We start from the raw sequence: 16120 nt of genomic DNA, 5'->3' as shown, positions 1-16120 counted from the left end.
GCAAATGGTCTCTAAAATCCAAACTGACTTCCCCTCCGCTGTTGAAATTAACATACTGTTGAAATTAACATACTGTTGAACAGAGGTGGCTTGACAGCAGACTGCAGCCAATAATCCCATTTCATCATCGATAAAACACAGGGATAAACTGCACATGCATGCCAACTTTCAGCGAGAACAGAAAGGGGCCTGCTGAAGCTCTCGCTCACTGATGGTGCTGTGGCAGAATCAACCGGCGGAGCTGGGGATTGTAGCTCTGAGTTCCGTATTATTTTGTGATTTATTTTCACACACTGCTGTGCCCTTGGCGCACTGCCAGTATGGGCACAGCACTGGTGCCAACACTTCCATTAAATAGTTTGTGTATGAACTATGTAACAAAACTTCTGGTTTGATTCCCCTTCCGAGTCCTCTTGGCTAGAGGGGAATGACACATGCCCGGTTCCCAATCAGCCTGATGGGGCGCGCGAGGGATAATGGCGGCCGGTGATGACAGTTCGAGGAGAGAGAATTACAAGCAGCTGCCCTGTATGTGTCTTTTTATTTAATAAAATATGATTTATATTGTTAAGCAGGTTCTTGCCTCATCCTTTCCATTCAACCCCCTTACATTGGTGCCAAAACCTGGGAGGGAAGAGGGATGCCCGTCGCGGAGTCCTCGACACTGCCGTCCACGCAGGGGAGCACCGCTGCCATCCACCAGGTGACGGAGTAGCCCAACCACCCGGACATGGGGAACAGCCGCCGTCCGCGGGGTTAGTGGGGACTGGACTACCCGACCGCCTGGAGCGGTAGGGCTGCTGCCAGGGGCGGAAGAGTGGCCCCACGGCTGGCCGGGAAAGTGGAGGGGCATTATGTCTGCTAGGGGTTGGAGGTTTGACTCCGGTCTGCCCAGGGAGGAGTGGCAGTCGTCTGGCTGAGAGTGTGGAGGAGTGACCGGGAACCACGCGACAGCACATCAGAGAACCGGCGAGTGAGCTCCTTCCCTCTCTCTCTCTCTCTCTCATATTTAGTTTTGGTAGTCGTTTGCCACTGTACAGATCCCCTCTCTGTGCCCTGGCCAGTCTGCTGTGATGGCTAGTCAATGGAGAGCCTGGCTGCTTCCCTCCTACGCATCTCAATAAGTTCCAACTCTCCGTGGACAGCAGATGGGGATGCGTCCACCAGCCGGGAGGGAGAAAGAGCGGGGAGAACGCCATCGTCCTCCAAAAGACGACCATCAGCATAATTCTCCTCCTCCTCCTCTTCCTGTCCCCCACCAAAAAGGCTGATTCAAAGAGGGGAGGAAGATCGGGAGAGACTGTCCGGCGGAGAAAAACAGGGATCCTTATTATTCGATGCCGTGACCCACACCCCCCCCCTTTCCAAAACTCTCTGTACCAAACAGGAACAATGTGGGCAACACTCGAGATTATTGAGTGTGGCCTGTGTATGCCTGACCCTCAGACAGGTGAGACATAGCGGGTGGGAATATTTTGGCGAGATCATAGATCCACAAGCACATGGAAAAGAGGGATACTTGCCCTTCACTCCACCACTCGGTGAGCTCGCAGTTGCCATGACAGAACCCGAACTCAAGAACACAGAAGCAGTTCATCACAATGTGTCACTTGATTCTATGCTAATCCTCTTTCCGTAGACGTAAAAGCAATAACAACGCGAAACTCCGCAGAAAAAACACAAACCCACCTCGATGCACTGGTTCACACCACCTGGAGAAAACAATATAATACAGCAGAAAATATATTCACTGTGACAGTGACTATACTCGCAAAAAGAACAGCCGCATTCTGCGATGTACCTGAACGGCTCACCTGATGAACTGTGAAGCGACCACTTCTTACGAATCCTGCTAGGATATTTTCACAGGGAATAGAATGAGAACGAAGTAGGCACCTATGACAGTTTATATAGGGAGGTGGGAATACCTCATTACTGCCGTTTTTGGACTGTCAACTGACACACTGGGTGTTATTGGTGCTTCCATGATTGGCACGCCCGAAGCATGGTGTGATACCAAACAAATGTTAAAAAAGGACACTCACCTTTCAAAGCAGACAACAACTTCATATGACTGTGCGCATAGACAGATGTTTGGCGCATGCACACTATGAGATACTGGACTAATTCTCTTCAGGAGTTTAGACACATAAAGATGACTTTATATTCCTTTAGACTCATTATACAATGCAAGTATCAGACTTGCTCACACACACATTCAACTGTTGTTGTTTCCAACTTTGTCTCCTGTTGTTTAACCGGTGATTATATCTAGCACTTCTTCATGAAAGCAATTGCTCAACAGTCAGCGTTACCACCTTGTGGACACACTTTTTAGTGCAAATAATTCCAGATGCATACCAATTCTGCGCATTCAAAGATGTGCAGTTAGAAAAATTGGGCTGCACGCGTTCAGTGCTCACGCACTCTACTGATGACAAAATTTGTGTCACAGGCCCTGTACACAGACGCTCAGCATCTGACCAATGTGCGGTCCAAACATTTGTCTCTTGTGGGCCGGAAGTGGCCCTCGGCCTGCTTATTAAGGTACCCTGATATAAGGCATTTAAAAGACAAACATTTAAAAGAGAATTTTCTTGTGGCCTTTATTGGCAGAGTTCAGGAAATCGGAGTTATCCTTGTGGGACCTGTCACCCAATTACAGAGAACTTGACATAACAAGTCTTAATCCATGAAAGGAGCTATTTACCCTCGCTTCACTTTTAAAATGTTTTCAATTTTAATGGATTAAGTTACTGTCACTTAGTTCACGCTGTTTGCCTTTGTACACTTAATTTTGTTCTACTCACTTTCACTACTTGTCACATCTCACCATCCTAATCCACCATCCACGCCTCATTTTCTGCTGTGTGTGTGTGTTTCATGTGTGACCTCACCTGAAAGAGCTGCTTTAAAGAAAACAAGGACCGGCGAAGCTCAGGGCCATGCGAGTTATACAACTTCTCTATAAGAGAAAGAAAAAAAGACCAAATTAAGATCTATTTATTCATCACATGTCAATTGACAACAGCAAATATTGCAGTAACATATTCTCATTTGTATTACACAGTGGAAATATATTTAGAGCACTAAGACACAAATCACATTAGCAAGATAAAATGAGAGCAGCCACCTACATCATTTAAATACTGTCATTATGATTAACATTTTTGGCTGAGGAGTCAGTCTTTGGTTTAGTGTCAACAGCTGTCACTCACTCCGTTAGCTAGACATTAGCAGGGCAATTATACAGTATGTTGTGTATGTTGTAAATCAAAGCAAACCATTTGTGCTGAGAAAATAAGGCATCATTAGGCATCAGACACTTAAGATTTTTCTCAAAAAATCATAATTAAAAATTATTTGGAAAAAAAAATGAATAAACAAAAATCAAGACAATTTAGTGCAGGGGGAAATGAGAGGCTGCGTCACTGTATTTTAAACAGACGTTCAGCAATTGACATGGCTTCCACATACCATATCTAGTACAGAACTGACAGGTTAGTCAAAAAAAAGCATTAAAAATACATTTATCTGAAAACATACAGTTGAAGTCAGTAGTTTACATACACTTAGGTTGAAGTAATTAAAACAAATTTTTTAACCACTCCACTGATTTCATATTAGCAAACTACAGTTTTGGCAGGTCGTTTAGGACATCTACTTTGTGCATGACACAATTAATTATTCCAACAATTGTATCCAGATAGTTTGTTTCACTTTTAGTTGACTAAAATCACAATTCCAGTTGGTCCTAAGTTTACAATCAATGAGTTAACTGTGCCTTTAAGCAGCTTGGAAAATTCCAGAAAGTTATGTCAAGCCTTTAAACAATTAGCTTTTGATAGGAAGTGTACTGAATTGGAGGTGTAACTGTGGATGTATTGTAAAGCCTATCTTCTAACTCAGTGCCTCTTTGCTTGACATTATGGGAAAATCAAAAGAAATCAGCCAAGACCTCAGAAAAAAAAAAACTGTGGACCTCCACAAGTCTGGTTCATCCTTGGGAACAATTTCCAAAAGTCTGAAGGTACCACATTCAACTATACAAAAAATATTATGCAAGATTAAACACCATGGTAACATGCAGCCATCATACTGCTCAGGAAGGAGATGCATTCGGTCTCCTAGAGATGAATGTAGTTTGGTGTGAAAAGTACAAATCAATCCAAGAACAACAGCAAAGGACCTTGTAAAGATACTGGAGGAAACAGGTAGACAAGTATCTATATCCACAGTAAAACAAGTCCTAAATCAACATAACCTGAAAGGCTGCTCAGCAAGGAAGAAGCCACTGCTCCAAAACCACCATAAAACATCCAGACAACTGTTTGCGAGTGCACATGGGAACAAAGATCTTACTTTTTGGAGAAATGTCCTCTGGTCTGATGAAACACAAATTTTACTGTTTGGCCAAAATGACCATCGTGGTGTTTGGAGGAAAAAGGGTGAGGCTTGCAAGCTGAAGAACACCATCCCAACAGTGAAGCATGGGGGTGGCAGCATCATGTTGTGGGGGTGCTTTGTTGCAGGAGGGACTGGTGCACTTCACAAAATAGATGACATTATGAGGAAGGAAAATTATGTGGATATATTGAAGCAACATCTCAAGACATCAGCCAGGAAGTTAAAGCTCAGTCGCAAATGGGTCTTCCAAATGGACAATGATCTCAAGGATCTCTCCAAAGTTGTGGCAAAATAGCTCAAGAACAACAAAGTCAAGGTATTGGAGTGGCCATCACAAAGACCTGACCTCATCTGATAGAAAATTTGTGCGCAGAATTCAAAAAGTGTGTGTGAGCAAGGAGGCCGACAAACCTTACTCAGCTACACAAGTTTTGTCTGGAGGAATGGGCCAAAATTCCAGCAATTTATTGTGAAAAACTTGTGGAAGGATACCCAAAACGTTTGACCCAAGTTAAACAATTTAAAGGCAGTGCTACCAAATACTAACAAAGTGTATGTAAAATTCTGTCCCGCTGGGAATGTGATGAATAAATAAAAGCTGAAATAAATCACTCTCTCTACTATTTTTCTGACATTTAACATTCTTAAAATAAAGTAGTGATTTATTTGACCTAAGACAGGGAATGTTTTCTATGATTAAATGTCAGGAATTGTGAAAAACTGAGTTTAAATGTATTTGGGAAAGGTATTTGTAAACTTCTGACTTCAACCTTATCAACAAGCTCTGAACTAAATATATCTGCAACCTATATTTTCTTACTTATTTGACTGTACAATCCACAGTTGTAATGTGATATGTTAGAGTTAATATGTAAAAAGTGTATGTATGGCCGTTATATACAGGAAGTGTCTATAAATACTAATATCACTACAACAGAAATTCACTGCATTTTTCTGCTGATCTACACATACAGTAGTACTTATCTGGAAAACTTGTAGACATGCTCCGGAAACAGTCATCAGTAAACCCCATGAAGTAGCTTAATTTATAAACAAATGAGTGGAGTCACTCACCATTGTAGGACAACTTTGAACCACCAGTATAAGTTATGGATACACGCAGGCATTTGCAGATTTGGAAAGCACACAAACCCAAATAAAGATACAAACAAACACCTCTATATCTGCTTTTGTATTGGAATAACCTGAAATGGATTGACATCTTCTAAGAACATAAACAAGATAATGTCTCAAGATAATCGTATATATTTTGGGCACTGGATTTCTTTACGTAACTTCATGAAGTGAGTCAGATGAGGTGGTACTGGCTTTTAGCTTTTTAGCATGGATTTAGATTTGTTTTGGGGATCTGTTTTGACAACGAAAAGACCAGAAGTCAGTCACTATGATGTGATTTATTATAGTTACAACCCCCCTCTGTGTGTGTGTGTGTGTGTGTGTGTGTGTGTGTGTGTGTGTGTGTGTGTGTGTGTGTGTGTGTACAAAAAAAGAGTGAAATTTAAAGATTGCCCAATAAAATGGTGAAGACAGAAACCGAGAGTGTGTGTGTATGTGTTCAGCCAGCCATCTGAGCTCAGTGGTAAAGGCCACAACACATTGATAATTATGTGGTCCACCTCAGACGGCTGCTTGCTACTGATAATAACACACACATATTGAAACAGTTGTTTCAAAATACAATTGAGGACATCTTATATACTTCCACTGATTTCAAAGCAGACTAATAATATTTTCTATCCTATAAAACAAACCCTCACAGAAAACAGTGCACATCAGTAGATTTAAAGCTAAACGAGATTTGGCCCATTCATGAGTCCCTTTTTTTTTTTTTTTTGACAGTGAGGACTACCCAAAATGTTGAAAACCCACTAGTGAGGACAAGTTGCACTATATTGAGGACATTTACAAAAACATGGCACTTGCACACGCACAATTCAGAATGAAAAGAACTACAGATTGCCAGCACACACAAATAAACCAAACATACGTACACTCAAAAAGACATGTGAAAATGTGTCATGCTGCTGCTTGAATTACTTTCACAACAAAGAGTTATATAGACAACAGAAGGAAGATTTATGTGAAACTGTGACACACACACACACACACACACACACACACAAAAGATTTTGATCTCACACAATAAATCATTTTAACCTCTTATTATATAATAGATGTGCCAAGAATTTTAATCTCAGAAAATATTTTTCAAGTCTAATATAGTACATCAGAGATTCAATTTGAAACCACCTTTACTAGAAATCAGCTTCTCATGAAATCTCTGTGTGAAAAGTTTTAAAAAGTGAGGGCACATGTGGAAAAAGAGAGATATTGTGAAAGGGAAAACAAACAAAAAAATGCAGGTACTTTCCAAAATTAAGATGTGACACAAAAATTGACAAAAATTGAACAATCCGTCTATTCCTTAAGCAGATGAAGTATGTAACTTATTCTGTGTTAAAATACTTTCTCCTACTCAAGCTTAATATGCAGAGATAACTAGGAGTAAGCCATGGGTGCCGGAACCAGTTTTGAAGTGGGAGATCCGCAAACTGGGTTGGTCAGTGATGACATCACAACAAAATTCTGCTGTCAATGTGGACAATTTTTACCAGAACAGCTTCCAAGATGAAATACTAGTAAAAAATCTGTCTCCTTACACAGTTTGAAATGAATGTTGATGTATCCAAATGAAAATGATTAAAATCTGAATCTGCACCACCGGCACAGATACACATCTGTGATGAGGTAGCCGTCATTGGTTTTGGATACTACTGGAACACCGTATTGGTTCAACTGTATGTTCTTGTCCCTCTTTTTTATGTCTATTGCAACAGTTGACAGTCTTTTATTGTTTGTGTCTGCATTCAACAACATATGCAAGCACAATATGCCCTGAGTTTTTAAAGCAGAATAAGAATATTGCATATTCGACATTGTGTCTTCGACCAGTTATTTTCTCATCTCCAATAAAACGCTACAAAGCAATATTTGTTCATTATCCTACTTTGTCTAATCCTGCTGCCTGTATGACTGATCTTCGATATCAATTTTGTCTGTGAATTAAGACAAATATCCCTCTTTAAAGAAGAATAACACAAAACCCACATGTTTTAAAACAAAGATATTTTACTTGATAAGCTTAAAAGATACAATTGTGCAAACAGTATATGGCCATTCTACAACTGTCATATAAGTCATATCATGCAAGTCATATCTACTGACTTATTTTTGGCTTTTTTCACTCATGGTCTGGGGCTTTTATAGATCAGTGTTTAGATGGACCGATCATATTTCTGCATTCATTTATATTTATATATTACAGCTGCTAATCCTACACCTAGTCCTAAACCTAACCATAACCATTTATTAAGCATATAAAACACATAATAGGCAGATCAATTTAATCATAATAATTTATTCAGAAAAATTCAGTTCAACAGTAGTCCAAAGTCCAAGCTTCATCCGTTGTGCTTCCTGACGGCATACAACAGCATTGTGCGATGTGAAGAATATAATTTAAATTATGAATCACTATAAATCTTCTCCTGATGCACTCCAGAACAACGCTGTCATACCTCAGTCAAACATATACATTGTCACATCTACAACATATACATCGTCACGAGACCACTGCCGTAAAACCGCTGGTCGTAATACTTGAGGCAGCAGTATTTTAATTGTGAAAACTAAACCAACACGGGTTGATGGTTACAGCGGGAGCGATGGTGCTGAGGCTGATGGAGATGGACATCGTTGAATAAAAGGCTTGAATTTGGGTCTGTTCTTCACAGAAAGCAGTCAGAAGATTTGGATTATCATTATTAACAAATGAGTGCTTTTTGTGGTTTATTTAGTTTATTGGCATATTCTGAATACTCCTTTTCTGTCCCATAGGCAAAAATATATATATATATATATATATATATATATATATATAAATGAAATGTTTAATAAATGATTAAAGATTTTATATTCTTTATAACATTTTAAAGATTAGTCTTGGTTAAAGTGATGTAATCCTTTAAAACATTGTTTAGGGCAGCAGAAATCACACAGAACTGAATGAAACCATTAAAATGTCATATTATATATATAAATGTAATTAGTTGATTAATTCTATGAATTTCTAGATATTAATCTATCCAAACAGTGCATGTAAACATTTGTACATTTCTATAGGTGTTAATATGTAAAATGATGGCATTTAGATTCTGTCAATACATCAATATTGTACGTGTCTATGCAAACGTAAGAGAATGTACGTTTGCTAGAACCAAACTTTACATAAGAGTACATACGAGTTCTCATGACATCACAATGTAAAACTACATCAAATGATTTGCCTTACCAGGAATATACCATTATGTCTGTTGTTGTTTATGGTTGAGGACTTGTTATTGGCTGTTTTCATTGCATAATTCATTATATATGTCTGTGCAGGTTTTGGGGACTGTTTGGGGGTGTTACTAATTAACATTTAAAATATTTTGGGGGTAATAGTTATGTTTTAAGTTTAATGTTATTTTGCTAATTATCTAACCAGCAATCTTCCTGAATTAAACCGTTTAGAGGTTTACTTTCTTGTAAACTGTAAACACTTTCTCTTTGGCACTATGACAATTCCTCTGTTTGTTTAGAGTGACCTGTTCAGACCCTGCCCACCAACATTACTCAACCAATGGCATGAGTTGAGGGTGTAACTATCTCTTTGACTGATTAACAGCAGGCAGAGATGATCTTTAGAAAGCTTTTTTGAAACATTTTATTTTTGCAATTCCGATTGGTGGAGCTATTGGTGCAGAAATTACATCAGCTTTAACTGATTTTGCTTCAGGACCAGATTTTACATTGAACATCAAGTGGAGAGCCACTACAGTACCAAGATTATTTACTGTACAAAACTAATTTAGTAATATTAGTATGACTATGAACTGCATTGGCCCAACAAAATACTAAATTAATAACATGAGATGAGGCTGAACAGGAAAATTGGCAATTTTGTAAATGCATAAACAGCAACACATGCGTGTTGTTTGACCAATGTGGTCATGTTTACTTTTACATTTATGGTTTGAGGATGATGTCATGCAAGCTCTTCATCTTGCATCTGCCTATTTTAATTGAATTGGAAAATACTTAAAAGTGCAGATTTAAGTGAAAAGTAAAGTGCATATGTTAAGCTACACAATAAAAACACACACATACTATAACAGAAACAAATAAATAAAAACTAATCAAAGTACATACAGGCACCAACTTTTCAGTTTAGATCAAGTACTTCTACAATAAAATAAATATTAAAGTCACACTATACAGGAGAAATTTGTATAGGCTAATGGCAGTAAGCAGAAAGGATTTTCTATTTTGGGTAGCTTCTACCAACTGACAGAGGAATTTGTGGCAAAACACCACACAGAGTTGGACAGAACACAGCCTTTGATGTCAACAAAACATATGGCAACCCAGTCTTATGAAAATCCATACATATTTTAAGAGTTGGCTAATTTGTTTGATTTTGAACTATTTTATTTTTCTCCCCAATTATGACATGCCCAATTCCCAATGCGTTCCAAGTCCTCGTGGTAGCGTAGTGACTCGCCTCAATCCGGGTGGCAGAGGACGAATCTCAGTTGCCTCCGAGTCGGAGACCGTCAGTCCGCGCATCTCACCACGTGACTTGACCTAGCACGTGTGGAGGCTTCACGCTATTCTCCGTGGCATCCACGCACAACTCACCACGCACCCGAGAGCGAACCACATTATAGTGACCACGAGGAGGTTACCCCATGTGACTCTACCCTCCCTAAAAACCAGACCAATTTGGTTGCTTAGGAGACCAGGCTGGAGTCACAAGGACATGCTTATTAATATTATGCCCTTCCCCAAACCCCTTATCTAAACTTAACCAATCAGTAGAGTGTGTAAACATGATAGAAAGCTGTTGTGTGTGACAGAAGCAAGTAATTGTTGCGTTTTCGATGGAAACGATGTCCAGCGACTTCAATGGCTGCAGTAAAAGTTGTAGAAATTCATACGAGTGCAGTCGTACGATATCATACGAATTAACCAAATTTAGAAAAGCTGTACGAATCCTGACAATTTCACATGAGAGTATGTAGGATATGGGAAGCATTTTCACCTCCCTTTTTTAATATACTAAAAGCCAATTTGTTTTGCTAATCGACTGCAACTATGTACAGTATGATTACATGACTAGTTGTATTTTCTGAATTGCATTTAGCATTGTTTTTTCTGCTAGCAGTGACCCTATCAGAAAAGATCTGTTGAGAACTACTGGAAAAGAACAAACATTTACATAAATGCTGAACTGAGAGCTTATATCCAAACAAACCTATTGCATGAACAATCAAACAGCTGTTGCCCTCACAGATCCTTCACAGGATGAATGAGACTTGCATAATGTGGTGGAATAAGTGGCATATATTAGTTTCACATGCTTAAGAGACTTGTTATGCTATTCCTGCTTTTTCTGGCATCATGTAACTTGTCATCATGCCTTATCATAAAAGAACAGCACTGTAAGGGCAATTAGATCACATCATGATAAGAGATAAAACAATACTGTGGGAAGTCCCAAAATGAATGGACTTTCACAAGCTACACTTTTTTTTCCCTTTTCCTTTATAAAATATCTCATTTATAAATGAGCAAACCAATGCATGCCAACAGCTTTGCCTAAATTAGCTAATGCAGAAAGGGAAACATCAGAAAAAAAAAATAGGACAAATATAAATCCTTTTTGTGATAGGACTTAAAGGAATAGTTCACCCAAAAATGAAAATCCTGTCATCATTTACTCACCCACATGCCATCGTAGATGTGTGTGACTTTCTTCGGCAGATAACAAATTAAGATTTTTAGAAGAATATTTTAGCTCTGTTGGTCCATAAAATGCAAGTGAATGGTGACTACAACCTTGAATTCCTAAAAATCAAATAAATGCAACATAAAAGATATCCATACGACTCCAGTGGTTTAATCAATATGTCTTCTGAAGCAATCCAATCAGCTTTCAGTGAGAACAGAGCAAAATATAATTACATTTTCACAATAGACCTTGAAAGCAGTCTTCTTGGCGATCATGATTTCAAGATCGATAACACTTCCTGTAGCACCATCTAGCATTCTGCACATGCATCGAGCCTGAAATCATGATCGAACCTAGAGATTAAATTGGCAAGTTGTACAGTGAAAAAGGAATTGTTTTGATTTGCTCTCACCCAAAACTGATTGGATTGCTTCAGAAGGCATTGATATAACCACTGGAGTCGTATGGATTTCTTTTATGATGCCTTTGTGATATTTGGACCTCAAAAGTTCTGGTCACCATTCACTTGCATTGTGAGGACCTACAGAGCAGAGATATTCTTTTAAAAATCTTCATTTGTGTTCTGCAGAAGAAAGAAAGTCATACACTTTCTGAGATCCTCAAATCAGAGGTTATAAACAGTTCCAAGGACTAGACTCAAACTAAGAGGTGACCGTGCGTTTGCTGTAGCGGCACCTAAATTCTGGAATAGCTTGTCTGTTTTTATTAGAAAAGCCACAACTGCACAAAGCTTAAAACTTATCTTTTTCTATAGCTTTTAACCAAAGATGCCCTGTTGTTGTTTTTTATATGATATATTTGAACTGTGTTTTATAATATTTTACGATATTATGTACAGCACATTGGTCAACAGATGTTGTTTTAATTGTGCTCTATAAATAAATAAAAGTGAAATCTGGGCTGACATGAGTGTGAGTAAATGATGGGAATTTTCATCTTTGGGTGAACTATCTCTTTTAATGCACACAACATTGTTTCAAACCACTTTGAAGGCATAAATCCTTCAAAGTTTAACTGAGGGTAAGCCAGTGATTAAAGCAAATATGACAGAGAGGTTTGAGGACACACAGAGTCCTAGAGAGCAACTGTGACAAATTCTTCACGTCAAACAGGATGAGATTATTATTCATACTATTCCTCAGTCTCTGCAAACACTGCTCTCAATAAAGAAAAGCACAAGATATCTGCAACAGTGTGTATCTGGGGTTAAACTAAATGGTCAAATGTACTTATAAGTATAACTGAAAAGATAAGAAAAAGATTAAGCAATATGCAACATATATACAATAATTATTAGGGATGTGCACAAGTAATCGAGTACTTGTTATGCACCAGTTACTCGAGTATTAAAAACTACTCGCAGATCACCAAACAACTATCCTTTGCGCATTTGCCTGCCACAAGCAGCGCTGAAATATATTGATTAACATCTGATTCTCTCACAAAATTGTGCAATTACAATTGAGTCCACTTGGGGGAGCTGTGGATGTGTCTCACTGAGGTGTTTGGTTAGAGAAGGAAATCATGACATCTGTGCTTCTAAAGCAAAGCAAAGTTATATTACAAGGCAATACTTGCAATATTTAGATTCTATTTCAATTATACAGGAACAGTAACTATAAATGGGTTGTCTTGTATTGTGGTGTGGAAATTGTTTTGCTCTGTGTCTTAGATCATAACAAAGTGTGCCGCCTTATGAAAGGGTTCAGCACAGGAAGCCATTATGGGCAAGGAAATGGAAACAAAGAAAGACTAACAGACAGACAAATTTCAGAACACAGCAGTTTGAAAACACTTGAGCCCTACCAATATCATTGGTAGGATTTTGCACAGACAACCGCATTCATTAATCATTTCGGGATGCAGGCAAACTCACTCAGTTTAAGTCTATTTAGCTAGGCATACACCTAATTTATCCATCAACTCACAATTAGGCTGCTTTAGTTAGGTCTGCCGGAACCATAAACAGTGATCATGATCTATAACTCTTCAAATCCTGAGGTTCCCAGAGCCGGCCAGATCAAGCTCCGTTCCTGCTTGGTATCAGACTCCACTACTATGTGTCTGAGTGATGATGACAAACTACAACCGGTGCTGGCCAGACATCACATCAGTCGTTTGCCTTCAGAGGATGAACTGATGCCACCTCCAACTGTAAGACATCGGATGCGTCATATGCCACTGCCTGAACCTTGGTCTACCTTGGGATAGACCCCACTGAACCACACTGAAATGACCTGCCGGTTGAACTGCGATGCAGCTCATTGATATCTGCCTGCATTACCTTTGTCTATTAAAGAACTACACTCTTGAACTCTGGAATACATTGAACAACCAACAAAAGCCTTCATCAGCCAATTAACAAGGACAATTGCATCTATGTGAACTTCTGCAGTTAATCCAGGATGAACTTCAAAGACATTGGTCATTAATCTTACAGTTCAAACTAAATCGATGTTTAAACACCAACCCTTATCACTTAGTTTAATCATTTTAAACCATGACTTTAACTATACATAAGTAATATTGGCATTATATTCATAATGTTAGCCAGCGGGGAACTGGCCCCCACAGTGAGTCTGGTTTCTCCCAAGGTTATTTTTCTCCCATTAACCAACATCTTATGGAGTTGTGTTCCTTGCCACAGTCGCCTTCAGCTTGCTCAATGGGGTAATAAATACAATTATTTAATAACATATTTAAATCAAACTACACAATGATGACTCCAAAACTTTATAACATTACAGTTTAATTTTAAATAAAAAAATGTTTAATGCATGATTTCTTGTAAAGCTGCTTTGAAACGTGTGCTGTAAAAAGTGCTATACAAATAAAAATGGCTTGACTAGTCAGCAAACGCTGACTGCAGGAGTGTGTTTACCTGTGGTATCTAAGACAGATTGTGCTAAATAAGCTGATGTGTAAGGTTATGTAAACACCTTAAATAATTGTATTTTCACTGGCTTACCCTCAGTTGAACTTGGAAGGATTTATGCCTTCAAAGTGGTTTGAAACGATGCTACATGCCTTAAAGGAATAGTTCACCCAAAAATTTTAATTCTCCTATGTATCCAATGTATCCCAGTGTGTCAATTGCTTTCAGTGTAAACATGGAGGAAAACCTCAATTTGTCATTCTGAAATTTGGCAGACAAATAAAGTCAATGAATTCCACCTGAGTAGCATCAGTGACTTCAAAATTTGTATGCTAGTGTTGTTGCTCTCTAGACTTGGCCCAGAAAAGTAATCAGACAGGAAGTGTTTCATATAGCTATGTCATATGGACCACATTTGCATCCACTGAAGGGCCTTCTTTGGCATTCTAGTTTGGTAAATATAAATACAAATTATCTTTTGAAGTTAGGCATGGCATTTATTTTGTTAGGACAAAAAGACACAGAACAGCCTACAGCCTAAAAATGTAGCGTAACAAATGTTTTCCAACAGGTTACTACAGGCATTACATTTTGAATGATGCTAATAAACTACAACATTTCTTTCCAAACACATCAATGTTAGTCTCAGTGGAAGATTGGCAAACTATGGAAATAAATTTCTGGCCCAGTTATCCCCAGTTTGTTTTCTTGGGGCCGGAACCTCTGAAAGCCCAGCTGATAGGCTGGAGTGTGTAATGTGTGAGTTGTGGATCCTCATACTGCTCTGGTTCCATAAGGAGGTAAGAACAGAACATGATGTAAGCATTTAAACAGGATGTTGCCTTTAAAGCAATCTCTTACTCCGTTTTCTTGAAGCTTGGGTTGTAAGAGAGTAGCCTATTCAAATTTGTCCCACTAAAATGTCTGAACACAAACTTTGAAGCTCCAAAAAGCACAAAGGCGGCATAAATGTAATCCATATGTCTTCAGAAGTGATACAATAGATGTGGGTGAGAAACAGATTAATATTGAAGTCCTTTTTTACTATAAATTCTTATCCCTGTCCTTTGATATGCACAAAGAACGTGAGTCACCTAAGACAAAAGAAGAAGAATGTGAATGTGGAGATTGATGTTAAAAAAGGACTTAAATATTGATCTGTTTCTCAACCACACATATCACATCACTTCTGAAGACATGGATTTAACCACTGGAATCATATGGATTACTTTTATGCTGCCATTATGTGCTTTTTTGAGCTTCCAGGTTTTGGTCACCATTCACTTACATTGTATGGACCTACAGAGCTGAAATAATCTTCTAAAAATCTTTGTTTGTGTTATGCAGAAGAGAAAAAAAACATGCATCTGGAAAAAGCTTACACCCTAGTGCATGTCAAAGGTTAACACTTAGTCAAAACAATAGCTGTACAGAAGCACTCTGTTCACACATGCCATCCTCAGGTATTTCTCCTCCCTGCTGTTAACCAAACAAACTCTTGCTGTCCACATGGACAGAAGTACCACAAACACATAAGAGACTCAGAAACACTGAAGAGACAGGAGCAGAGGTTTCCTGTGAGGAGTTTACTGAGCCTGTGCAACACCAATAGGGCTCTCTAAACTAGGGGTTGCTTTTAGCAGAGCAACAACAAAAGGTCGTAGGTTAGACATTTTATAGGTCAGGTTCTGCTTGTGGTTACCTGATGGCAGTTCATTTAAAGATTCTATACACCCTTGTAAGGGCACAAGAGAACAACACTGGGATCTGCATCAACAGAAAGCATGCGCTGAGCAGCAAGTTGCCAGAATGGTTTATCTAAGTTATTCAGAGAATCTAGAGGACCATGGCCATTTTCAGCCATTCAAAGACATTGGTGGCAAATATGAGAGCATGATCACCAAGAAAGGACAACAAAAGCAAATTCAGCTCAGACCCACATGAGGCATTTACTCCAGGCCAAC

The 16120-nt window shown here is 38.7% G+C and overlaps 1 protein-coding gene across 5 annotated transcripts in view; it reads right to left on the bottom strand.

Moving 5' to 3' along the window:
• LOC127646861 (FH1/FH2 domain-containing protein 1-like) overlaps positions 1 to 16120 on the bottom strand; it is a 79245-nt gene that overhangs the window by 40010 nt on the left and 23115 nt on the right. For all 5 annotated transcript variants that reach the window (XM_052130793.1, XM_052130802.1, XM_052130810.1 and 2 more), the window contains exon 4: positions 2898 to 2965. In XM_052130793.1, the coding sequence (XP_051986753.1) occupies positions 2898 to 2965 (68 nt within the window). The remainder of the gene's footprint in view (positions 1 to 2897; positions 2966 to 16120) is intronic.

Source organism: Xyrauchen texanus, chromosome 1, assembly GCF_025860055.1.
Source record: "Xyrauchen texanus isolate HMW12.3.18 chromosome 1, RBS_HiC_50CHRs, whole genome shotgun sequence".
Taxonomy (NCBI): domain Eukaryota; kingdom Metazoa; phylum Chordata; class Actinopteri; order Cypriniformes; family Catostomidae; genus Xyrauchen; species Xyrauchen texanus.
The sequence above is the reverse complement of the archived record's forward strand: the minus strand, read 5'-3'. Positions and strand labels throughout refer to the sequence as shown.